This window comes from Lates calcarifer, linkage group LG24, assembly GCF_001640805.2.
Source record: "Lates calcarifer isolate ASB-BC8 linkage group LG24, TLL_Latcal_v3, whole genome shotgun sequence".
Lineage (NCBI taxonomy): Eukaryota > Metazoa > Chordata > Actinopteri > Centropomidae > Lates > Lates calcarifer.
Window position 1 is genome coordinate 10,067,720 of NC_066856.1, and position 27,811 is coordinate 10,095,530.

The 27,811-nt window shown below is 40.1% G+C and overlaps 1 protein-coding gene across 5 annotated transcripts in view; it reads right to left on the reverse strand.

The window, feature by feature from the left end:
• Positions 1-26,930, reverse strand: part of neto1l (neuropilin (NRP) and tolloid (TLL)-like 1, like) — a 67,682-nt gene extending 40,752 nt beyond the window's left edge. For 4 of the 5 annotated variants that reach the window (XM_051066588.1, XM_018674020.2, XM_018674024.2 and 1 more), the window contains exons 1-4: positions 24,786-26,930; positions 23,917-23,973; positions 23,669-23,803; positions 22,971-23,219 (exon numbers count right to left, since the gene is read on the reverse strand). In XM_051066588.1, the coding sequence (XP_050922545.1) occupies positions 22,971-23,219; positions 23,669-23,803; positions 23,917-23,973; positions 24,786-24,813 (469 nt within the window). In that variant the 5' untranslated portion in view covers positions 24,814-26,930. Of the gene's footprint in view, positions 1-15,297; positions 16,174-22,970; positions 23,220-23,668; positions 23,804-23,916; positions 23,974-24,785 lie in introns of those variants that run through there. The other variant, XM_051066590.1, reaches the window with a different exon arrangement.
• Positions 26,931-27,811: the final 881 nt, after the last annotated feature.

A 27,811-nucleotide genomic window follows, 5' to 3' on the forward strand; every position in this document is an offset into this window, starting at 1 on the left:
GGTGTTATATGTACTTGAGCCTGAGAGCATATATACTGTAAATATCCACATTCAAAATTTGGGTACTGCAAAGTACTGTACATTTTCCACATTAAAGATATAATAATGATACAATAATAGCAAACTTTATTTGTATAGCTTTACATCAAACTGTATAATATACATTCATGCTGTATATCTTAAATATATGCTGTAACCATAAACTATATGTTAAGTGTTGTAAAAGCAGCTTTAAATATTACGTTATAATGAGCTCATCTTCTTCCTTTTCATAGAATTATCGCTATCTCTCAATAGCTTCTTCCTAAACCAAAACTACTTATCTTCATCTTAAAACAGAGGAATAACGTTACTTTTTAATTTTTATTTTAAAACAATAAAATAAAAAGTAATGTTTCAGAAATTGCTTGTAAACACTAGATTAGAAAATATATTGTACAATGGGAGACAGATACCATACAAGAACCAAAAGGATGTGTCTCAGAGAGGAAAAGCAGAATCTAAATTTTTTATAGGTTTTCCAGAGATAGTAGACTGGAACATGATCAGCCATTCACCCCAAAACAATGTGATATTTACCAATTGGCAAAAAACCACAAACTTCCCACAAATTAAACAGACTCATCACCTTCTGTCCAGCTACTGTACATAAACCCAAAATGACATACAGGCACAAAGTGTTCAAGAGTACTTTTCACAGTAACACCACAGTATGATTTAAACTCCCTGTGGACTTTTCATGTAAACAAACATCTGGTGTATCCTTGAGCTCAACTAACATGTTCCTCCTCATAAACGTGCAAGCTGATTTTCTAATACTCACTGTGCATTGTTTACATCCATGTTTGCTTACTAGCATTCCTCTTTCTCACTGCCTTTGATACCACATTACTGCCACCAACTGTTGATCAGTGAAACACAGTATAAATAATGTCAGGATGTGAATCTCTCATGTGCACGTGTGTCCCGCAAATGGGTGAATTGCAGGCCATTGCAATATAATCATTTTCCGTAATTACCCAAACCTAGAAATGAAGTTTTCATGATGTGATAACAATGCATGCACTCTGTGACCCTTCATAAATACTTAACTTGCAGCTCAACTGTAAGGGGCTAACGGTTAGAATGTAAGTCACATGCTCTATAAGTTTCCTGCTATATTCAACTCTACCATCAGCTTACACAGTAGCGTTAAGATGTATTGTGCTCATAGTACTGGTCCAAATGAGCCGCACAGACCAATAAAGTCCAACAAGGCATGTAAATGTGACAAAGATATGAGCACCCTTTTATTTCATAAAATTTTCATCACAGACTGGTGCGCAGTGTAAATCAACAACTTTTTATTAGTGTTTGTTTATGAGTTTTCATCATGAGCTTTATAAGGGTGCATTTGGAAGCACTGTTGCATGACATGAATGTGAGCGTATATGTGTCTGAGCACCTGTATGTATTTTACAGTACATATGGTATGCACATGCTAAGGATGTATAAATAAAGAGTTTAGTACATAAATTTACTCTAATTTAGTGTGTGTGTGTGTATGAAATGTACCCCCAGCTCCCTTTGCCTGCACTGGGGAGATCAATGGTAGCTTTAAGTTTAAAGTTCCCTCTTTGAGTTTGCTGCAACCACACAAAAGAACACCTTGTTCACACTGCAGGACCTCCACTGGAGTCGGGTAAAATCATTTGAAGCTAAAAACATTTATAACCTCCTCCAGTGAGAGAAACACACACTTTATCACTGCTAACACAAACTCTGCGAATATCTGCCTTCTGTCAGTGCAGATTCTGATGCAGTTTCTGTGACAGGCTCTCCTCCCTGTGTGTGTTTTCCTGCAAGTGTGTGTGCATCAGTGCATGCTTGTTTATGAGACATAGCAGGATATATAAGAGACAAAAAAGTACAGCTATTTGCCAGTTGGGAAAAGCTAAAATGTAAGTATAGCTGAAGTGTTTTTTGCTCCTTAGGCTCTCTTGAAGATTTGGCTAACAAGATTCATAAATTCAAATTTTACTTATTTTCCTCTTACTGTGATTGGAAATTCTAATTTGTAAGCAGTCACTATTTGAAGTAGGAGGTGTTGATTTCTTGGATTGCAGCTTTTTTAAATTAGAGTTCATCAGAGCTTGGAGAATATACACAAGTAAGCTTTACTTGTGGCCTTTACAAGCATATATATATATATATATATGTGTACACAAGTAAGAAGAAAGAAGAGTCAAAAAATCCTCTAACCTCATTTATCAGCAGTGATGGTGCTTTTTTTTTCTTCCAAATAATACTTGCAGCTTTAAGTAAGGATAAGGCCTACTTGGCAGTCGGACTCTCGCCTGCCACTAGCACAATAAGAAGGCAACAGGAAGCTAGCCAAGCACTAGCTCTCAGCACTAGCTGTGAGGGCCTAAGCAGTAGGGAAGCTGCACCACAACATAGCTTTTGCTACATGTCTGCCAGATTCGGGCATAAATAAATAACCACAGCAAGATCTGTCCAATTTTCCCTCTGGCCTGAGGCTTTAAACCAGAATACTTCTGACACCTGCTATGATCATTCATTATCCTTTCCTCACATGCATTATTTCACAGGTGCCAAGTTAAAAATAGTTCTTTCTATCTTTGATGGGTGCCAACGAATAAGTGAAATAAAGCACACTTTGCTTGACACAGCACATAGTGCCAGATGAGGAGATTAGTGCTGGTTAAGCTGTTCCAACTGTGATTCCCACAACCAAATTACTCAACAGGTCACAGTTCACTTGTTAGAAAACAAGGAAGTCTTCTGGGGATAAGAAGTATACCTAAAACATCATTTACTATCACATCAGTGGGCAGAGTTTTCAAAATGTGATTTTTTTTCTTATGTGATATAGAGTTTTTCTGTGACTTTGAAACAACTTTCTTGCATCAAGCTCTAATTTGAAAAGGACAGTGGTCAAATTGCCAAATTCAATATTCATTTGAGTCAATTACGCAAGCCTCATTGACCTCTACTGCTTATTTCTCTGAAAGCAAAAATTAGCAGCGTAAAAAAAAAAAGCTGTTTTCATTCAAATACTCCTACAGCCCAGCCAGCTCTGGCACTAAAATATGCCTCTGTGCTGTGTATTTATTAACCCAACAAAAAGCTACATATGGCGTAGTCGCCATAAGTTATGGGGCTGGTTGAGCTGAATATAACAAGAAAATGTCAAAGACACAGTAGTTCTCAGTAACACCTTGCTGAAGCGAGTGAAGGCTTCACCTAAGTCTGTATGTGCTTGTCAAAAGCATGCCAAGCAATCAGCAATTCACATCCTAGTGGGATGTCTTTCCAAGGAACTACTGTGACATGCAATACAGGAAAGTGTAGAACTACTGAGTACAACTCTGGATTAAACAGAAGTTCTTCACTGTATCCTACTGAACAATATATGGATTCTCTACAGTCCAATGGTGCATAATGGAAATAAAATGAAAGCAGGTTATTTAAATAATCATATGAGAATATGCTATTAAGGCTGATCCTTCCTTGCTGAAGTCTTTACAAATTACCGTTTTTAGTGATCAGAAACAAATTGTCTAAGTGGTGCACACACTTAGTTAGCAATATGCTCAGGATGAAAACTGTTCATAGTCAAGTCTGTGAATTACACTAAGTAAGCAGAATAGACACTGATTCTTCCATAATAATCCAATCATTTGTTAGCCGATCACCAGAAAATTAATTGGCAACAATTTTCATTGTTTAATTCTGTATAAATATAAATATGCCGAACATTTCTAAACTCATATTTCTCAAGAGTGAGGATTTACTGCTTTTCTCTGCTCTGTGTGTTGTAAATTCAATGACAATTCAATGGCAGTTGCTCAGACAAAACAAGCAACTTGAACATGTCTTGTGAGTATAAACTAAGCATGGGGAATTTTCTGCCACTTCATAGACTACGCAATTAATCAGTTAATCAAAAAAAAAATATTAACAGATTCATCAATAACGAAAATAACTGTCACTTGAAGTTTATTTAGATAATTATCAGTACATATCAGTCGTAATTTGTAGGAAAAAAAAATTCTAAAGTGCTAAAACTGTAATGAAGTTTGGCAGTGAAGCATTAAAAAGGAAGACAAACAATGCAGCAGCTTAGTAACTCATCTGGTGTGACAGACAATATCAACCAAGGGTGAGTGGGAAGTCAGCGAGATGCCCAGCATGGTGCTAAGAGATGGAGGCAGGGTACAACTTGTGCACTGCAAAATGGCAGGAATAACAGGCTGACACACAAAGACTGACATGGGTGAAAAAATTGGTCCTGGGTGTTGAGAAAGTGAGAGGAAAAAGACAAAGACACAGAGGGGTTTTGGAGTAGAAAGAGAGAATAAGGAAGGAAGGGAGGAGGAGAGTGAAAGAATACATGGTATTGAGCAATGGGAAAGCGAGTGATGGGGAATGGGTAAAACAGAGCCTGACAGAAGCAGACAAGGATGGGAATAATAGACAAATGTGAAGAACTGCATGGTGTCTAAACTCAGAGGAGAGAGGCAGGTGATTAGTAGTGATGTGATGACTTGAGGTAAGGTGTGTGTATGTGGTTGTGTGTGGCTGCTGATGAAGGATAGCTATCTAGCAAAAAAGGAAGAGAGGCAAAGGGGAGAGAGAAAGGCCACCAGCCAAGTGGTCTAGTACCATCCTGGGAGAAACAGCATCTGTCTCAGCAAAATAGAGAGGAGCAATCAATAACTATACAGTTAAGGTGTGTGTGCACGCTTGTGTGCATGTGTATGTGTGTTACTGGTGCCTTGGCCATTGCAGTTTGCTTACACTGCATCTATTGGGCAGACAGAAACATATGGCATGTGAATGATAGGGGAATGTGTGCATGAGCATGTTAGCATGTTAGATAGCCAGACTAACACTGGATTTTTGTGGCCAATACTGATATTGACTTTGGGATTTTACCAACTCAATCTTGATATGGATTACTGTTTTTGGTTTTTAAACTGTCACCAAGCTAGACATTTTACAGTTGTAATGGAAGTTAGTTTCTAAATTCTGTCAAATCTATTAGCATTTCTGTATTGATATTTATTCTTACTTACTGGCTGACCTATAGGCTTTTGCCTATTGTAGGGAGGTGTCGCACAAGTTATGCCGTGAATGGCCACAAGCAATTGAGCTGCCCTGACAGTCTTTGTGTTTTTCCGTTGCACAGCAAAACAATATAAAGTTGTTTAAACATGTTACATTTCCTATAGTTTCTTCACAATAAAAGCATGTCAGTTCAGTTTGTATTAGCAGTAATCAATCAATAAGCAATCAATGAACAGTGAAATAAAGCCGATAGCAGAAAGTACAAACAGAAACAACAACAACCAACTTTTGTAAACATTAGTGTGTTAGCATTGTCATTGTGAGAAAATTAGCTTACCTACTTAGCTTACAGGTAAATTAACTTTTTAATTATGAGGTATTGTTGCTAATGCTACTCTCTGGATATAATGAATAGTAAACTCTTTCTAGAAATTCTTTGAATTGGTGAGGACAGATTTTTTTTTCTCCTCAAGATTGTGCAGCTTCTTGCTACACTCAGCTACAAACTGAAGCACGTGGTCAATACGGTCCCTTTATCTCATCTCTAACCTCTCCTTTCAATACTACAGCCATAAAAAAACCCAAGAAGGGAGGCTGTAATCACACTGAGCAGCAGCATAATACTAAAATCCATTTCTATTTGGTGACCAACCCTAACTAGAAAGCTCCATTTAAGAGTGGTAAAATATGGCTGCCAAGAAGATGATCTGTCACTGTGCAATTTGAAGTGCAGCATGATCAGCTTTATGCAAATATGTTGTAGTTTTATGTAAAGCACAGTTCACATGATGGATTTTCATCTGTCACTTGGATTGACTCAATGTTTTTTTTTTTTATAGAAGCAGTTTCATTTATCACTGCCAGGAAAGTATACAAACATCACTCTACATCCAACTGGTCACATGCACACACAGATTCATGATGAATTAAAGTGTGTCCACAGCTATCAAAAAGATGGATATATATATATATATATATACTGTATACACACTGCATGTATTTCTGTATGTAACCTTTGAAGTCTAATAAAAATGGGGAGAAACACTCTGATCTCCCAGAGAGAATAACCCTGTTGGTCAGATTCACTGCAATCAAAAGGACCGTCTGTTTCTCAATGCGTGTCAGGGGGAATTAAGACCCCTGAATGAGAAATCAAATCACACAGCATTTCCTTTCATCTTCTCTTGAATCGATAGCATGTCATAAAGTATGTTGGAGCAGACCTCGCAGCATTCTGGCATAATCTTTCGACTGAGGATCACTGCTCCTTCATTTTTTTCCACGCAGTTGCAAAAAGAAAGGAGCTTCTTGTGACACCTTCGAGCCAACTCCCTAAAATGTCAGGTTCATTCACAGTCACGCTGATACGCTGGGATCAGACCTTCATCAGAGTATCTGTCCTTACAATACAAACATTTCCGTCATCCAATTTAGTCTATTTAGGCTTTCCCTCTGCCTGGGTGTTTGATGGATGTCCAGAGTAGTTGGCAGAGGAGTGGAGAGTAGGCTTTGATGTTCAGGCCCAGACTGTTAGAGTATTCAGGTTGACTTTGATAAACCCCATTAGAGTGTCGCTATCTCTCCCTCTCTCCCCCTCTCTCTCTTGCTCTCTCACTTTCTCGCACACACTTACAGGCTATGAGCCTCAGAGGAATGGGTGTGAGGGCAAAAATACAAGGTTGCTCCGACACTGCATAAAGCCTGTGTGAGTGAGTGAAGAAGTGGATGAAGTAGAAGATAAATAACCAGCATCTGCTTCAAGAAAGGAAAGGCAAATTGATTGAGATGATGGAGAATGAGTGAAAAAAATCAGATAGTGTCACAGGGTCATGTTACAAAAAGATTTACATACGCAATTTCAGGCTTTAGTCGCCTTAACAGATTGAGAGATGTCTATCTCCACATCACTGGAGACAGCTGGGTGCTCAAATGTGCAGGCAGAGCTGCAGTAGTAGGTGAATATCAGCTCAATCAAAAAAGAATGAATGATTCGCCAAGAAGTCTGGCGGAGGTCGGTACTCTACATGCACGGCAAAGCAACGCCCCATTCACCACTCGCCACTATCTAAATTGAAAAGAGTATTTATACCAACTTAGGGATCAGAAGTTAATGGAGGCAGTCATGCATCAATTGAGTTACATAAAAATGTCCGTTGGAAAAGGGTGAGATAACTACATCCTTTTAAAAGATTTTTAATTTTCTCAAATTGGCTTTTTGTGTCTGATGGAGGGGATGTGCATGTGTGAGCGTATGCGTGCATACATGTGGGTGGGGGTTGTAGGCACATTACTGTGAGAGTTTTAATCAGACATCAGAAAGGGTATTAACAGGGAAATGTGCTAAAGGAGTAGGATCAAATAAAGATCTCTTTCCAATGTAATGAAACGCTGCTCTTTTGTGTGTTGGCTAATCATGCTGGCCAAGTTGGAGCGCAGATTGCTAAAGGAAAAAAATGCTCAATGACAGAAGTGGGAAAGTCATTAAGACCTCACTGTCCCTCTGTTATAATACATGTAATGAAACCACTGGCACAAAAGAAGCGCTCATTGTTTCTTTTGCTTTGCCCTCATGTAAACTCTTTTGTTACTCAGTATCTAATGCTTCATAATCCCATCTGTTAGTTTAGAGGAAAATACTATCATTTCTGTTGCTTCACACATCTGAACCCTAGGCAACCCGTTGCCTCTAGCTGATGAAATCCCTCTCATATTTAATGAAATGAAAAACCCAATCCCAATCATGATTGCACTGAGAACACCCAAAAGAGATTTTGAAGTGTGTTGACAAAACAGAAGCTGTGACAAAAAATTAACACTAGATTCACTGATGAAAAGCAAAGCCCTCTTACATTATTCTACAGTTTCTCATGGTTGGGACATACTGAGCCACAATACCTTTAGGACTGGTATGTCAAATGTTCGTTAATGAGACTTTCCTGTAAAAAACAAGCCCAGAGGTCGTCTGGGCAAGCAGCTTATTAAGATCCATTGTTACGTTCTACTGTTAGATGACTTCAAGCGGTCATAGTAATTATGACCGGAGCAAAGGAGCGTAAGTATGTAGAGTGACAAAGTCTGCGTTGGGAGAAGGTTGGGGTGGCTGAATGGGCCAAGAAAACAAAGAGACCACTATTTGCCAGTGTGAAGCTGATAGTCAGTGTTGCTCATTTAATCCACAACCACTCCACAGCCATTTTATTTTGGTAGCCATGACAACAAAGGTCTTCTAATTTCAAGGAAGTACTTAACCAAACCATGATCTTTTCCTAAGCCTAACCAAGTAGTTTTGTGAACCTAAACAAATCATGACTGCTTCACAACCTTAATTGTGTTCATAATTGTTACCATGGATGATGAAAGTCCTTTACACCTGCCACTGGCACACTCCTATGGGTCACATCCGAAGAACTCATATGGTCGTTAAAGTAGAAGGACTTACTCTGCTATGAGTATTAGTACTCTGGTATGAAAAATTGTTTTAATACACTTTCCTGGCTGACACACCTGCAGCAACATCCTAAAAACAATGGCAACAACTCATCTGCCCGCACAACCACTGCATTAAATCATGCAGTATCATAGCAGCATCATTGCAATTACCCTTGCTGCTGAACAGGGCAACAATGAGTGGAAAGTTATGGGTTCCACCTTCAAATAAAGATTTATAAGGGGTGCATGAAAGGCACACGGGACGGTTCTTACCACCACAGATCCACAGAAAACAGATCTTTACATCTTTGCATTTGGCTTTACACAGGTTGGGAAACCAGTGAGGGATCATGTCTTTGCATCATTGTAAACATAACTATAATTTAGAGTTTAAATAACAAAATGCATTGAAATCAATTGTGCCAATTATAGATGCAAAACAATGCATTTTACACATTAGAATGCATCCCCCTTTACTCACGGTGGTTTGGGCCACTGCCTACCATTTTTTCTTACTGCATGTAAAATAGCTGCCATGATGCAATTTTGTTCATTATTTTGGAAATAAATGAAGACTTAATTAACAAAAAAGACATAATTACAACAAACTCTATTTTAAAATATTAAGCAAGTTTCTGGCAGCAAACTGACAGCAAAACATAGAGATCTGCAACAAAATCTTATTGTAATGTTTTATATTCAGTTTATTGGTGTTGCTTTTCTCCTACCACTGTAAATAATTTTTTAGTGCACTGAAATGGGAAGTAACTAGAGAGACCCCAGTAATATCAAAAGCGATTTGATAAAATCTTAATAAGAATGGAACAAAGTGCTTATGGAAATGTTTCATAATGGTGTCATTAGGCAAAGGCAACACAGAGAACAGTACTGGGCACAGAGAGGCAGGGACAGTCAGACAGAGGCATAGAGTCTCAGATTCTGCTAGATGAGACCACACCTGTTGTAATTAGGAAAACTGCATCCACATAAGGTCTACCATTGCAACCTACTGGCCATTCTTGGTATCGCTGGTTGGACATACAGAAACCTAAGTTATTTACCTATCAATTATCCAGTATAAAGTAGCAGTAAGGGTTTCCTCTATATTCACTTCATACAACAGTAGTTGTGGTTTAGGTGACACCTTCGGTGTCCCCTTAAGGAAGTTTTCTTTGACATGTTTTTCTGTTTATTGTCCCCATCAACAGTGAAATGAAATATCTGCCATTGGCGAAATCCCAGATGTTTGACAAGCAGTGTGTCAAGAGATCCACTGCTAGGAGCTAAAACCTCACTCCAGAGTTAGTGCCACCAGCAAATGAATATTTAAGCCACACCAAAGCTCTCCTCTCCACACACTCAGTTTAAGTGTTTTCACTGAGCTCTTTCTACCACAATCTAAGTTTCCACAAAGCATTGCCTCTTCAGAGGCAGAGCTTGATAAAAATCAATGACTCAGACTTCCCTCCTGATCACAGTCAATCTCTCTTATAAGCTACAAACACACAATGAGGTTTTTTCAGGGGGTTTAAACATAATCCCACCACCATCTCCCACCCCCCAGTTTTCTTTATTTCTCTATCTGATGTATGATCATGTGATTCTGTTTCAGGCCCCCTTACCTTGCTCTGTGCTGTGGTGAAATGAAGTCTGTAGCTGTAGAGATTAACTCACAGATGTGTGATTACAAACACAAGAAATTATGCTCCATGCATGTGGTGGAATGGACTTTTACATGTGGTTTTAGATGGAATTTGTAGCTGTTTTTGTGAGATTGGACTGTTTTACTACAGTATTTTGCTCCATGTCAAATAATAGACTCAAGGAAGTCAGGGGTCTTTGAAATGATAAGTGAAGTTCATTTCACACAAAGACAGAATTACTTTCCTCTGTTATGAATCACCAGTACAGTTGGCAACCCACACACATATTTTGCCCCTCTATAACAAAGAGACAGAGACTTAGAGAGAAAGAGTGTGAAATATCAACTAAATCAGAAGGTGAAGTTGGAAGACTTTTGAAATACTAGGAAATAAAGTGTTGCCCAGAGGGCGACAAAATTCTTAGCTGAGCCTCCCAGATTCAACCTAATCTTTTCTTATTTAAGAAAAAGAAAATTATGTCCTTGTGGCACACAGCTATCTAGGGAAGGGATGGTGATTTCAATCTCACTTGAATTCTACATCTTACCAGAAAAGCCCCAAAAGGATTATGCCTGAATATTTAAGATTGCTGTACATGGCGCGGGTGGTTATGAATAAGTCTTTTGATGGAAATGGACAAAATGTGCACAGCATTGTACTTTACTGTCTGTATATTCCATATCCACATGAAGATAAATCTCTGCTGTTCACCTTATTTTCCCCTCTTTACATACATGGCCGCTTTCACTTCTGGCACACAAACCGAGAACCGATGTGACCCATCCCGAACTCCCAAACAAACGGGAGTACAAAATGAAAAGGATTTTTTGATCTGAGGGTTCAGATGTAGCCGCTCAGTGGAGGTCCGGTGTGTATGTCTGTGTTTGTGCGGAGGGATTAGGAGTAGCATACAGATTTGAGTGGTTTTCCCCAGCTAAAATCCAGCTCGACTCAAGCCTCAGATGAGTAATGTCTTTTCCCACACATTAGGACACAGAAATAAGAGAAACCCTCTGTTTTTGCATGTGCACAGTGAGCATGTATCAAAAAAAAAAAAAAAACTATATCTTCAAATAAAGACAACTGTTACTCCTCCTGTTTACACAGACTCAGCACAAGTGATCATTGCAGGGTGTTTTTTTCTGCAGAGTGCAGATTTTTCCAGAAAACAGATTCAGGCTCAGTATTGTCAGCAAAGATTTCCTCTGTCCGGTGCAATATTTGAATTTTATAAAAGTTTCTGTACTATAAACTTGACTATCCAGGATCATATAACTGAATAAAAAATTATATAAATGTGCTGAATGGATGAATAATCTACTTCTTGACAAACTGAAGGATTTCCCAAAACAATTTTATCTCCCTGCAGCAGATCAGATATTTCATTATACAGAATGAATAAACAATCATAGTGCATGCATGAAAGAAGATAAAGTCAGCAAGTCTCAATTTCAGTCCTGGAGATATGAAGCCAAACAACTGTCACAGAAAACCTGTTATCTAGTAATGTGTTTTGTTGTGTACAACTCAAACGTACAGAGAGCAAACTGTTAAAGCACTTTAAAGCTGTTTATATGGAAGTGCAGGAACCCAAATGTGCGTCTGTGTATTATGAAGAGTCGTTTGTATGCATGTTAGGCCCTGAGGCTTATTAGAAGCCACAAGGTAAAAGCCAATTGGCATGCTTTTATAGACGGTGGCGAGAAAAGCCAGTGTCAGCTCAATGAATATTCAGATAGAAGCAGAGCCTTGAGGGGACATAGAGCAGCCCCAATCTTTTATCAGTCCTCTTCACAGCATGGCTGTAACCTATTCACAGCAAACCAAATCTTTCTCTCTGTTGCTGAATCCCTCTTTTCTTTCTTCCTTCCTTTGTCCCTTGTTCTGTTTTTTCTGTTACATTTATGGCTCATATATATACAGTATATGCAGTAGCGTAGCTGTGGTGTTCCTCTTACTCTTTCTCTGCCTCACTTTGCTCTAGCTGTACATTTTCACACGTAGGGGAATAATGAGAGCCAGCCTCGGTGTGTGGCCATGTGCGTCGCATTGTATAGGAGTGCTGTGATTAATCGAGCTTGCCAAATGGAAAATGAAATGCCAGCAAGGCCATGCTGTTCAGCAGGCTGTTAGTGTTTGTTTGAGAGAGAAACAGAGATGAACACACATGATCGACTTCCTAACTTTTCCAGGTCCCTGCTCTCGGCAATCTGCCAGAAAGACTTCAGTCGTCCAATGGAAGAGGATGGTCTTAATTGACTCACTGGACTACACTGGTGTACAGTCAGTGGATTGAGGAGGGAATAAAAATGTTCCCTCACACCCTCCCGCACCTCAATAATCACAGATGGATGAGCAATTTGAGCTTTGACAGGGATGAAAGAGGACGAAATGTGCGAGAAAAGCTGACGGAAACCGACACCTTGCTAAGAACGTGTTTATGTCAGATACACCGTCATCCTGACAGTTCTTTTCAGCCTTTCTGGCTCAAGGTCTCGGAGCTGAGCAGCTAATGCTCGACACCTTCAGCAAAAATGGCTGAATGTGTGCTGAAACAACTGAATGGAACATCGCGCAATCTGTTTCACGCCTCGGGGAACATCAAATGTCACGCGCACCTTTAGGACGCCAAACAGTAAACATTCAAAATTTAACCTGGTCTTTCCTGTAGGAACTATTTAGTAGCCTGCAAGCTGGAATTATGGATCCTCTGGGTGCAATAGCAATCTTTCACACAGAGAGAGAGAGGAAACAGGGGGAGGCAGGAGAACTGAGCAGGTCTTTTTGTGGAAAATTTTTGCCTTGGTCTGCTTGGAAAATTTGCCATTATGGTTATGAATGAGCTGAAAAATCAGGCATCACTTCAACCACCTCTCCAAAACCCAGCACATTCTGTCCTGCTTTGTGTACAAATTTTACTCCATTATTATTACACTGAATATTTCCTCCTTGGTTGAACCTAGGAGACCCTAGAATAAATAAAATATGATGGACTGAGAGAAGCTGGAGAATTACAGTCAGCTGTAAACCATAAACCACTTGCCATGGCTATCCTATAAGCCTATCAAATGGTAATGATATGCATTAACCCTCCAACACAGTCCCAACAGTATATAGAGCGGGACAGGCGTTGATGATATGACCCATGCTGCACTTTCATCTCATGAAATGCACCATCAACTCATTTTATTGGCATTTCCTACAAGGGAGTAATATATATTGTTGTTGGCGTCCACTTGAACCCACAACTGTTTTATCATTCTGAAATGCTGTGAGGATTACTCAAATTCCACATTCCATAATCCCATCATGGTCTTTGCCCTCCTCCATTGTTAAACGTTGAATCACTCGCCCAGAGGCAAAACAAAAGCTTGGCATTACCTATTAGATTACTGTGATGCCAAATGTGATTTAGGTCCCTTTGGAATCAGACATTTGCTCTTAGATGACAAGATAGGAGTCCTATCCGCTGCCAGAGAGGATGTAAAAAAATGTGCGAGCAATGTGTGTATGATGAAAACAGGACATTCATCGTTCATACTCCTTTTGAGCCAGTTATTAGACTTTTTATCCCTGCATGTTAATACACCAACTCCCTAAGGAAGTATCCCACTGATGAGAGGATGGCAACAAACGCAAAACTCATCAAGCATGGAAAGCAATCTGCTCTGTGATGTCCTTCGAAAATCAGAGGTACAAATCAGAAGCGATGAGCAAACAAAACTCATTCACCTTCCAAAAATAAAAAGACCTTTTCAATCAACCCTTCAGAGAATAATTCTCAGAGACGTTTTCGATGGGTTGAGGCCTTAATGTGTGCAGAGATAAAACACACAGCTCAATCTCATTGCTGCCTAATACAGCATAATGGAGAGAGTCAGGCTCCCAGCATGACAGCCAAGGATCCACCATGGTGATAGGATAATGAAACAAAGAGCCCTAGGCGAGCTGTTATGCCTACAGAGGAAGGGGAACCGAAGAAAAAAAAATGCACTTACAACAACCCAGCTAATTTCCAATGCAGTTCAGGGAGCAAAGACCATATGCATCATGTGTACAATGTAGCAAACAGCGTGAATACACAATGGGTCGCTCTATTGTGTTTGTAGCACAGGAAGGACACAGGGGTGAGAATAGGAATGCAGCCAAGATTCTGTAACTGATTGGGGAGACGCATGATGTAGACAAACACATACACAAATACACATTTTCCAGCATACTGTATGTCCACATGGGTATTGATACATATGGTGTGTGTGTATACAATAGATACACACATACGCACACAACCCCTCCACTCCAATCCCCAAACCAGGCCACAAACAAACCCCCACACCCGCTGTGGTTTACATTACTGCAGACCTACAGTTACAACAGAGCAGTGCCCTGACCTGCACAGCATCTGTAGCTGAACAGCAGGCCTGGCTAACAAACTGCCACAGAGGATGGAAGCGGGAGGCAGGCTGAGCCACTGATTGATCTGCAGGGTAATTGGCTAGGAGCGGCTGAAACAGCCAAAGGACGTAAATATCAGCCATACTACTGGATAGTGAGTTAGGTTTCATGGGGCGATAAACTCTGACTGCTTGTCCCCCGAGCAAAGGCTCGTTGTCTGATAAGCCGGTGAACGTTCTGTGCTTAGCTGGAAGGAGCAAGGTGAGATATCAGAGCGAAGGATGGGAGAGGTGGGGTAGAACTGGGACACAAAGAGTGAAAGTATGAAGGCCCAGTTACACCAGCATCAGCAAAGGCCAATGAAAACCATCCACATGTTTTTGTAAAGTAAATATTTCTGGAAACTTGGTGATGTACCGACAACTCACAAGTCTAGTTGGTGACTAGCCAGTTTCTTTACTGATGCTTAGCAACCTACTTAATCTGGTTGCTAATGGAACAGTAAATTCACAGTTTCCAGAGATGTTTGTACTGTCGATTCCTGTCTGATAACTGTCTACAAACCATACTCTAACATATGTTTTAGACTCCTGCTCTACATTCCTAAAGGTCCTGCAATCAATTCAGTGTTCAACAAAGTTGACTCTTACAGATTAACTTTACCTTTTCCTTGTCCAACTTGTGGTCTCATAGTTTTATCAGTTATGATAACACTGAACTCACCAAGTAATTGCTAAGATCTGGGAGCATGGTTACATCACTAAGACAAAGTCTGACAATGCAAAAGACATGAGATTTTTGTAAACAAGCCCATAGTTTAGCCAAATGATCTTAACCACTTTATTTAGAGGTTAAACCAAAAATAAACATATCAGTGTTGGTAATGATAACGTGCACAATAACACTAAGTACGGTGTGTCAAAGTTAAACCGTGAAGGTCTGTAAGCTATGTTGGATCTTTATAATGGAAAGTTTGGATAATAACTTTACCATTAATCTGTGTCTGGATAGTCTGAAGTTTAAATCCTGTATGATCACACAGCTTTTTTAGCAATGTCATCACATTACCAGATCTCTGCTAATAACTTTATGAGCACACTGTCATTATTATCATATAGTATATAATGGAAAGGTTGCAATAATTGGATTTATCTAAGGTGTGCAAATGATATCTCTGCCTTCATATGGATCTAACGTGCATCACATAGAAAGCATGAACCAGGCATGGCAGTAAGAGAGCATAAGAGAGATAAAAAGAGGTAGTGTTAGCTGGGAAAAAAGCGAGAAACAGAGAGATGAGTGAGGGGGGTGAGGGTGTGACCGACCTCTTCCACAGCTGCAAGCGGTGTGCCTGCAATGCTAACTCGCTCCATCCATCTCGTTTTGCTAAAACAGAGGCAGTGTGAGGGGAAGGGAGTCTTCGGCTGAGCTCAGACGTAGCAACTGTTATTCTTCCTCACCACATACAAGCAGAGGAGATTCTCTTTGAAATGAGACTGGTGTGGGAAGCCAGAACACACAGGGCTAGATGAGGGACTCCACAGGAAAACCAAAAGAGAGAGCCAGCTCTCCAAACACAGGTCTGCTTCTTATTCTAGACTGCTATCGGCTTTTTTACATTGATATGAGTCATCTGAAAAATAAACACAAACAAAGACGCAGTTATTTTCTCTTTGGCAAAGCCCTTCAGCTGATAGCATTTCTTTGGGGAAATTGCATTACACATGAGAAGCATACCTACGCTGTGAGAAACGTACACCTACATGTTTTCCCAGTGGAGGAAAGACAGACCCAGAACAATCAGAGAAACAGTAGGCGGCACTGAACAATCAGGAAGAAAACTCCCAGAGAATGTGGCCTGCACTAAAGGGAGCACTAATGACAATAAGCATTAGAGTAAAACATTGGAAGGAAGAATTTTTATTTTTTTTTTTTGGTTTCATTATTTATTAAAAGTGACTATATGCAAGCAGCTCATTCAGGCAAACACACTCTTCACTGAGATCTTGGGAGAACACCAGAAAATGCACCACAGGAGAATATTCTCTCTCCATTGCTACTCATGAATTTCATCTTTTGTCTGTGCTCCACAGTGAATCTGAGCCACTACCTGTGCTGGGCCATGGAAAAATGAAATTTTACTCCCAGCGCCTTAGGTGCTATGTCAGTGTGGGACAACGTTTTGACAGTGTTTTTATTGGATTTAGGTTGAGAGGTAATGCAATAGAAAAAGCCAGATCATATCTCATGATCTCAGTGGTATCTATGAGAATTAAATCCATTTAAACTATGTGACACGATTCAGTGACTACATGGCATGTATCACACATAAATATTATTAAGATTTTAGTGAGTAAAAGCAAAGTTCTTTCTTTTTGAAAATCAAAAGCAAAGAGCAATGACAGAACATCTCCAGAATAAGAGCCCTACTTCCAACTCTCACCATCTCCTCTGCTGTTTTGGCCAAATTCCCTAAAACTTCTGTCTAGTCATATTACTTAAATTGAGACTACGTTCAGTTAAACACAGTAAATGACAACTATCATAAATTATTATATGCCTCTCTCTGGCAATCTCATAAATGTCAGTGATTTGGAAACTTCTACCCAAGAGTTTAGCAAATGCAACTGAACAAAATGGACTCAAACATTTAAATGTCGGGTGTTGCCACCAGCAAATGACTTTGGAGACAGATGTGAAACAGGGAAGTTGCTGAACTTTCTGTCCAACCCAGCAATACTGCTGCCACGGTCAGTTCCTTCTAAGAGCAAAGAGTCAATCTCTTTGGTTCAATTTCCCAGTTTGAGCTCATTTAGGTTCAATCTCATGACCCTGCCTCCTTTATAATAGGTCCATATATCATATTCCAGCTATAATCTTAAATGCCATTTGACTCATTTTATACCAAAATTATCCTCAGGTTCAGTTGGAGCTTGGTTGGGCTACAAGGCACTTAGAACATTTGGTGTCATCTTGATTATGTATTCATCAGTCAAGGCCTGAATTCTTTTAGTTTTTTTTTTTTTTTTTTTTGGCATTTTTGCCCTTTATGTGACAATCAGGAGTGGAGAAGCTGACAGGAAACATGAGGGAGAGAGAAGGGGTGTGACTTACAACCAAGGCCTCTGCCCTGTATTGAACCAGAGACGTTGCAGTAATATGGCATGCGCTATAATCATTCAGCTACCAGAATGCTCCAACTTGAATTCTTAATTGTAGAAAACATACAGTAGAAGTGCCTACTGAAGACAACATATGAGGCTGTATGGCATTTCACATTTAAATTGCAAATGTTAAAAGTCCAAGGAATTTTATCAAGCATTTTCCACAGTCCCCACTTGACAACCACATCATTTTAACGGATACATTCAAACAAAATACATAAAACTAACTGTATTAGTGCAAAAATGAATGCAAAAATACAATCTTTGAATCAAGGAAATGCACATTTTCTCAATATAGCAGCACCTGCCTCAGGACCAGGTGTTGGCTCTGCAAACACCGTGTTCAATGATCAGAGCGAAGGAAGCAAGAGGGGGCGAACTTGCAGCTTTTATTTGCTCTGGCTTTGGCTTAAGGTGCTGAAACACCACTTAATCTACCGGTCCATGGGGTTCTAAGGTCACAGTGCCCTAGGAAGACCTGAATAGCAGAATGCTGCTCAAATCCCCCAACAGCCCTGCACACACACATACACACAAAAATATATACACCATAGTTCTTCTACTCAGTAATGTCCCCTGCTGCTCATGCTCTACCCAATGTAAAAATGCAAGTAGTATTCCACTTGCAGTTTTATATTATATGTCATTACTACAGTACAGGGCTGTCTGTCACAATCTAACCCTTTTAATTTGTCACTGACCTCAAGAGATGGAGTGAATTTAAGGGAGGCAACATGTGCTATGAAAAATAAAAAGCTTGTTACTGTAGTGGCTTTTTTGACAGATAGTAGAATTTTACTCATTATGCTTTGGTTTCATATGTATCACCACACCACACAGACAATAGCTCACTGTCACACTTTCACAAGTTGCCAGTATTTCAAAACAAAATGATTGCCTCCACTATGAATATATTTGGGTAGAATAATGAGAGGGATAGAAAGGATAAAACAATAAAAATAAAAATGATCTCAGGAATTATTCTGCAAATTCAAACACAGTCTTGCCTCACTGGCCTGAGGCCTCCAGTCCTTTCCTAAACACTGTTCTCGTGGGTGGTTTACAGCTTACTCCTTTGTCCCAGGCTTCCCTATCTTAATTTACTGAACTGTCTTTTATATTGGGACTTGATTGTTGAGCAATAGAATGTGATGACTTCTGGGATACACTCACAGAAGCTCTGCATGCCGCTTCAAAGTGGTATTAGGATAATGTGTTGCGGTTAAGTCTACTGCATCTTGGCATTTTTGAGACACTCACTCAATAAACACTTGACATTTTTTCATAATATCTGGTTTCTGGCTTAGAAGTAGATGTGGAGAAGCCAGTACCGCCAACAGCTGGTTATCTTAGTGTAAAGACTGGAGATGGGGGAAACAACCAGCCTTTAACACACTATATCTTATTTATTTAATACATATAAAAAGTATCAAAACAATGGGTGGGGGTTATTAGCTTGGCCTATAACTTGACTGTAACTCTTGAATTCATTGTGACTTTGCCATGGACACCAGTGGAGACATAATCCCTCTTAGACCACAACATGCTGGTTTTACATAGTTTTTGTATGGATTAACAATGAGATATATCAAGCCAGGCTAGCTTTTTCCCTGTTTCCAGTCTTTGTGCTAACCTAAGCTAACCAGCAGCTGGCTGTACCTTTATATTTCTGGTAAAGACACAAGGGTGGTTTCGACCTTTACATAAGTGCATTTTCCGGACTGTTGAATTGTTCCTCTAAGTATTCTACAGTGAACACTAGTACTACTATTGAGTCAGGATCTACAGCATATAATGGGCAGCATCAGTGGTGATTCAGCTGGGAGCCCACATGTATTAGGTGGGCAGAGGTATTTCCTGACTACAGTGCAAGGCGTACTTCATTCAGTCAGGTAACTATAGTGAGTCACACATGCAGCTTTCCAGATGGACTCCACAGCCTGGTAAACCTTTGTGTGCTGATGCCTATACAGGTGCTACACAGCCTCATCACTGAAAGTGTGTCTTTGTAGCTGAGTTGATTCAATAGGAAATAGCTGTGTGTGTGATTTTCACTCCTCATGTACTTGTCATACCCTAGCAAAAACTAGCAACAGTGTATTTTGCAGAGGTGAAAAAAAAAGACTGCTGACTTTGTTCTGTGACGTAAGAGGAGACCAAGCATGAGGCATCTGGGTGTAATTTGTTTGACAAATAAATTGCGCATCACATCACTGTGGCAGCCAAGTTTATTTAGTCACTGTTCAGAGTGAATCTCCAGTGTGTGTTACACCAGCAGTTTCCTACTTCCTCTGATGCCACATTTAAATTGAATACATAGCATTTGCAGACTTGAACAGCTTCACTGAAAGTACTTTAACATATAATATGACGCTGGATATTGTGAGATCCCAGCTGCCACCTCTTCATTCACTGCTGCTGTGCTAACTGCATTAGTCATCAGGAGCACAAGGCTCTGAAAGGACACTGGCAGAATGTGAAGGAGAGGCAGAGGAGTTTTTATCTCTTTGCTTCTAAAATGACTGAGGAAAGAGCGTAAGAGGAGCCAATTCATGTTACCTTTGTTGCATCTTTTTTTCCTGCTCCCATTCATCAGAGGAGGGCTGTGTGAATTAGCATGGTTAGCAGAGCAGCTGCAGATGTGAGACACTATTCACACTGCCAGATTTCAGAGTATCAAGCTGAGTGAATTCAGGACTTTTATCTTCTTTAATTATGTAAATCATATGCCAGAGATATTTCCTATCAAGTCGGGAGGCAGAGCTTTTTTTTTTTTCCTCTCAGCAAAATTTCAATGAAACTCTCAAGAGAAGCAGGAAGAAGAAACGATACTTGAATAGCACATTACAGAAGATTTAGTCTGGATTCTTTCTATCAGGGCTGGAAACAACAATTTATCCTTCCTGTGTAGTTCAGGGTTTTTGTTTTGTTTTGTTTTTTTTTTTTTTTTTGCATATTTGAGGTCACAGTGGGGTTTCTACTGTACATCAGTTTTTTACTCACTTCAATAAGAGAAGACAATTTTGTAGAATATCACACATTACACCAGAAACTAAGTTGTAGGCTCATTTGGAATCAAACCTTTAAACTTTGACAAGTGTAGATGTCAACAGTGAAATACTGTTATATTATTATTTAGTTTGGCATTTTTGGAAAATGTGCTTATTTACTTTCTTGTTCAAAGATGAGAAGACTGATACTGTGTGTATGGTAAATATGAAGCTACTGACAGAAGCTGGTTGGCTTAGCCAGTGAGTTGTATAAAAGTAAAAGTTCAATTCATATACTGATTAAACAGGCAAGATATGATGCATTAATCAGTTGGCTACACTTAGACACAACCCGAGGCACCTTTTAGAAACACCACAATTGCACTTTAGGCTAAGATCCATCGCGTTAAATGTAATTCACCTTGAGCAAAACAAAAAGTGTTCATCCTTGGTCTACTTCATAACCATACAGAAATAAAAAAGAAAGAGGAGAGAAACTGGAGGAAAATAACAGAAATACCTGGAGTTCTAGGATCAGTCAGAGGCTGAACTAACACACACAAACTGTCATACTCAGGGTGGGTGCATAGTGTACATTCCTAGCTAACATAGCTTAAAGCTGACATCAAATCAAAACAAATTGCACAAACCGTCCAATGGTCAGATTTGAAAGAACGATGGAAGGTGAAATTTCTGTTCGCTTTCTGTCAGAGCACATCTTCAGAGGTGCTGGAAGACAGATTTTATTACCTTTTATTACCTGACAGAGCCTGACTAGAAGTTTCTCCCTGGTTCTAGTCTTTAGCTAAGCTAAAGGCTTCTGGAGGGCTTCTGTTAAACAGATATGACCCCAGTGCCAGCATTACATGATAACCATAGTTCATTCCTTTGATGGTAGCAGAGTTACCATGTGCTTAACACCATCCACTTGCATTGTCTGGCAAATGCTTAGTTACTCAACTACCCATACTGATGAAATAACAAATCTGCAATTTCACAAGTGCATTTCCAAAGACTAAAACTTAAATCAGAATTGATAGAGCAGTTGAAGTGTACAACACAGCTGCAGGATAAGAGATTCGTGCCTCAGCAGACAGCAATCTCTCTAGCAAAGAACATAACCATGGCTGACATTCTCTTGAAATTTGTGTCTATTCATGTTTTACTTTTCTTGCGCTGTTTTTTTTCCTCTTCAACTCCTTTCTGAATTGTATGGAAAATATTATATTTGACAGTGTAACACTCTGTAACTCTTACTGTGATTACACTGAATACATCTGAGCTACAGCAGGTCTCCCTCAGTATATTTTTACATCTCAGAAATGTACTGTGGCAGTACTTCTGCTTAACAATGCATGGTATGAAGTCCTTCACTTTATTCCTCAGCAGATTTCATTGCTACTGACTGCACCTTTTCACCATGATTTCCACTGAAGAGCTTACACTGTTCTGAATTCTCAATAACAACAGACATAAAGCCACTAGAGATAAATCTATACCCCCACTTCACCTCAATACATTTGTTTTAAAATACCTGTAGCTAGTAGCATGCTTCTTGGGCGAAAGGCTGATACTGCATAAGTGTTCATCATATAAACAATGACACACTCAAATCTCTAATGGCAAAATGCCCCTGAAGGTGCAGTGGATGTGGAGACACATTGGCATACCGTGCGTGTCTCCTGGCACAGTGCCTTTCAGGTCTCAAACACACTAAAAAAGTTGACAGTGTTATTAAATGCAGTCAAGTGTAGGTGAAGGAATATTAAATCATGGTTATGCCCTGATTCCTTGTCATCAATCCTACCAGTGCTTCAGTAATGGGATCTCAACCACAGATGAGGCAAATGAAAAAAGCCAAGGTTTTACACCACAACCGTAACTGCCACGATTGTGTTCGACAATGCAGATCACTTTGCTGTGCTCTCTCAGCTTCTTCCAGGCCTGTAAACCAAGGAGTAGTGCTGCTGTACTGAATTAAAATCTGACACCTTTACCCCCCATCACTCCATATACAGATAGAAAAGAAATAACAGCCCTAGCCAGTCACAGGAGTGTCCCAGCCAGTGACAGTATATTGCCAATGGAAATACTGAGTGTGTGCAGACAGACAATCAATAAAACTGCAAGAGGCTCGCACAAGGCCGAGTTCCCTGGATGATGTTTGCTATTCATTTGGAGCCTTGCTGTTAGAGCTATAAAGCATGGATATGCTTACAAAGGAAGAAACAATTTGACAGGAGCAGTAAGGCAAAACAACTGCCGAAAAAATTTACCTGCAGTGAAGTTGTAACTTGCTGAAAATCCCACCGCTTCCAGTTCACCATCCGTAACAAATTTTATCCACAGATATCGGCCGCTACTCCTGATATCGGGTGGGCTGTGCTGACCGCAGTACCGTCCGAGCATTGGGGAGAAGCCAAACGGTCCATCCCGGACCTCGATGTTGTCAAATTTACATTCCCAAGAGGACTCGATTGAATAATTCTCCTCAAAGTGCAGATCGATACACTGCCTCGGGGGGGCTGGAAGACACAATGAAAATAATTACCACCTTGCAGAAAGCGGAGAGTAGAATATTAGTCATGCTTTCATTGATGAATGTTCAACCTGTTTCATTATTAGCACACCCACATGGTCAATACACACCACCAGTCCTGGCTGTTAGCCAGTTCTTCTCAAAAACACCAGAGCTGTGATAGTCTTTAGCTTCCATATTCACTTTGTTGATATTTTAACCTGATTATCTGTGCTGGTTAATCAAATATCATCTCCTAATGTGAAAAATAACAGCCTGAAGTAGCTACTTGCTGTCTAATAAACCAATACATCTCATCATTCTCTGAGCAGTTACTGTCACCCCTCCCTCCCCTCCGTTTCCCTTTCAAGATAACCCCGGGAATGCTTCAGCTGAGAATAAATAGCTGGATCACCTTGCTTTCTTACTGCTGCTGAGCTTAAACAGAACATTTACCTTCAAGGATGTAAACACACTCTGTGTCTGGGGGGTATTTGTTTGGGTAATTGGGGGAAGTGAAGAGCCCTCCTTCTGGTTCCTTCACCCACGTTCCACATTGACCTGCAGGCTTCACTCCAGAATTGTTTTTCACTTAAATAATACAGAGCAGAGAGAGAGAGAAAAAAGTCAAGAGATTAAAAGCTTGGAGTAGGAAAAGGATATCTGAGCTTTTAAAGATGCACAGTTGTGGCGATGGAGATTACCTGCTGTATCCTTCTTTGTTGCCCCAGACAACCCAAGTATGAGGAGACTTGCAACAACTGCAAGAACAGAGAGAGAGAAATAAATACATTTTTGATGGCAGGCTGTGACATGAGCATCTGTTATTTTCTTTATGCGCACAGCTTGATTTCAGCTGAGAAAAGGGTTGAGTCAGCGATGAACACATATCAGGTTTTGGATTTCATGTACTGTACATCAGCACTATGCTAAGGCTAAACCTGCCCTGTGTGTAACCTTATAAAGAATGCCCTAATAGCAACCTATAGTAATGATCATAATAAGCAACTACACTATCAATTAGGAGGATTCAAATGATCTGTAATGTAAAAAAAAAAAATGAAACTGAGTCCAATTGGCACAGAACATAATCTCTAGGTCTATACACAACTTTGTGAAAACACATCATTTGATGGAGCCTTAAATCTTCACAAACCAAACCCATTAAAAATAATGGAGCTTTAAAAAAAAACTAAAAATGATTTAAGAATGTTGAAAAAAAAAAACACCTACAAGTTGTCACTGTTTTCCTAATGAGAATTTTCTTCCAAAAATAAAAAAAATAGTAAATTTAAAGAAAAAGAATTCCTACAAGAACTTACAATGTGACCTTCAGCAGTGAGTTTACAGGTTGTAGGATGCAGTGTGTCTGTGTACCAGCTCATGATGTTTGATTTATTCCAAGAAATCACCATCAGGCCGTTCCTACTTTCAGTTTAATCTGTTGCTCCGATATTTAGAGTCCTTTAAGGCTGATTAAAGGATTACTATACTTCTTTTTCAGAAGGGTATAAGCAAGCAAGTAAGAGATTGGAACCAAGTGTGCTTCAGCTGATGAATACGGATGTCTTACCGTGATGGAAGCTGTGCCCATGTACCATGTCTGTTCCTTTCACAAACGGCTTCAGACTCAACTAATTCCATTTAGATTTAGGAATACTTGAAAAGAAAAAAAAGACGAGAGTTTCTGAAAATTCACACCGGGAAACCGCTCATACCATACAACCTTTCGGTGGAGGGGGAAAAAAAACAAGGCAAATTTACTCCTTAGCAAAATCTTCAGTGGGAAAAAAATCCTTGCAGATGTGTCACAACAACATCTAATCACCAGTTTCATATAAAACCAGAAATAGTTCTAAACACTCGCCCGATTTCCATCCAAACGTTTCTAATACCCTTTGGTGCTTTTGATGCACTGAAAGGATTAATAGTCCCGTCATCAGCCCTTCTCTAATCGCTCCACCTTTGCGATCTTCTTTTGGAAAATGTCATGGACAGGCTTGGTTTTGTCCTCTTTGGTCCCTTTATCAGGAGAGGGGATCCTTAAGGAGCATGTAAAACCACGCAACACTCATCTCTGCGGCGTTTTCTTTACTCTTTTACGGTGCGTAAAAATCCCCTGGAAAACACAGGGTGGCCAAAAAATAAAAATTAAATAAATTAAGTGGGTTTTCCTTTGGGTTTCATTTGTCGCCTTTGTGTTCCTTTAAGAAAAAGCTGTCAGTGTTGCTCTGAGTGCGTCCCTCTGTCTTGGCTTCTATCAACTGAAGAGTCCCCGCAGCCAGCAGGAGTTAATGTATGATCACCCTCCTCCCTCCGCTCATTCAACAACACTGACTACAGCCGTCCAATGCGCCACTATTCTCACGTACTTTTGACGCACGCGTTGAAAACTTCTCCAGGACACGACTTCGTCCACGCATTACATTTAACACACACGCACACACGCCAGGAGAAAAAAAAAGTAGAGAAGGAAGCGCTGATGTGCACGTGTCCGCGCGCGCTATGCGTGTTTGAACAGTGTAAGCACGCGCTGCAGATTTCATTTCAGCTCGTGGGTTCGCCGCGCAGAGGAAATGGAAAGGTAAGCAGAAAAAGGGGAATGAAAAAGGAAATGGAATAAACAAGCGAAAACGCGTGCAAGTCAACGAGTCCATCAGCGTGATCAAACATGGAAAACCTGCAGAATGAAATAGGCTGGAGAATTACAGCACTGTTATGAATAAACAACAAGAAGCATCAAATCATGCCTGACATTTTGCTTTGGGTCATCAGCAGTCACAGCTTTGTTTCTGGTGAAAAGCATAAAAAAGTTTTGCTTTTACTGGTTCAAAAGAAGCTTTATAATGCTCCTGCTGTAACAGGGATGTAGCCTAAAATACAGTAAATGCCCTATATGGTACAACTACCTGCCAACCACTTCAAGGTTATCATGGCTGGCATCTTCAGATTCTCTCCTCACCTCTCCATGTTTCCAATTTCTACAAGACCTGGAGAGGTAAAGTGAAGTTGGCAGATAAGCTGCAATTTTTTTTTTTTTTACTTTTCCCTCTTCACTTTTCTTTTCTCAGAGAAGTGACAAAGACCCATTAGTTTCCTGAGGTGTGAGTGTCGAGGTGTATCCACGTTCATCCCACTGTGTGTGTGTGTGTGTAGCCGCCCTCACACCTGATGACAAAGCTGATCAGAGGGTGCACCAGGGACGAGTCAGGGGCTCAGGCTCCCAAAAATAGTCTTGGCACCCAGCAGACAATATCCATCTTCAGATACTCCTGCTGCAGAGGCAGTCTTGGACTCGGTCCCTCTGCGCGTATGTTAATGTCTCTGGTTAGAATTCGCTGGACAATTTGGATCAGCTTAAAAATAAACTGTTAATGATAGTCGATGCCTGTGTAAACTGCTTTGTAGTGTGGTTATGCCCATGACAGACTTGAGTACAATGACTGTCTGTTCTCTCTCTCCCTCTGTGTGCTCTTTGTAGTGCATAAACCCTCTTGAGATTTCAAAGATAAAGACTTACTATCGTCTCTAACGCCCTCCTCTTAATTACATCCTGTCCCACCGATTGGCCTGTTACTCACCACTGTAAAAGTGTTTGGTTTTATAGCAGGTAATGCAGACTTTGCAGGTGCCACGCTGACTTTGAGAATACGTGTGGGAGTGGGAAACCTCAGAACTCTTTTCAACTAATAGGCTCCTGCTAATCTGTTATACAGAATGATTTAATGGACTTGGGATTTAGAGCCACCCCCACCCCACCCCTTCCACCCCAACACAAGAGCTGAAGCTAAGTCAGTCACTTTCTTGCTACTGTACAGCAAACTCCCATGAAGCCTGAAACTCACAGTGTAGCGTAGCTCGCTCTGCTTTCTCCAAAATTTCACAAACACAACAAAGACGTGGCTGAAAAGAATTTAAAATGTCAATTTCCTCTGCAAAGGCAAAGCTTATTATAGATCTTATAGTCTGAGGGGATGTCAATAATATCTGAGCCAAAATACAATGCAGTGCCTGAAGCTTGTTATTGATTAACAGTGGTGCTGCTTTGTCTGACAACTTTATAAGCGCAGCGCCACACATTTCTGATGGGTAAACTCTGAGATAAAGCAGCATGGCTATATGGGAATTATTCAAATGAGCCTTATCTGGCCCACTGTATGCAACAGTAGCCCTGGTGAATTTAACAGCAGCCTACGATTTAGCTTGCATGTATAAACTGGCTGTTTGACTGAACAGCACTGAGGCAGTGGGAAAATAATTCATTCGACAGCAGTCTCAAAGTCTGCCATTTTTAATTAAGGAAGTCTATCATTTGGCCGTAGATAACTATTGTGCTGTCGGCCTCACCTAAATTTGTAATTGTAATCAGTCTGGGGAAATGGGGTATTCGGGCCAGGAAGCATACATTCTACATACATAACTATACAGACAGATGAAAAAATAAATCGCACATGTACTGCTGCACATGTATCCTCCAGTTTTCACACATCAGTACTTGAGTTTTACTTAAAAAATTGAAAGCACAGTCACAGCAGGTATATAATGTTTAGCATATACAAATCAGCAAGTAATTCATGATTGCATCCTGTTCATTTGTCT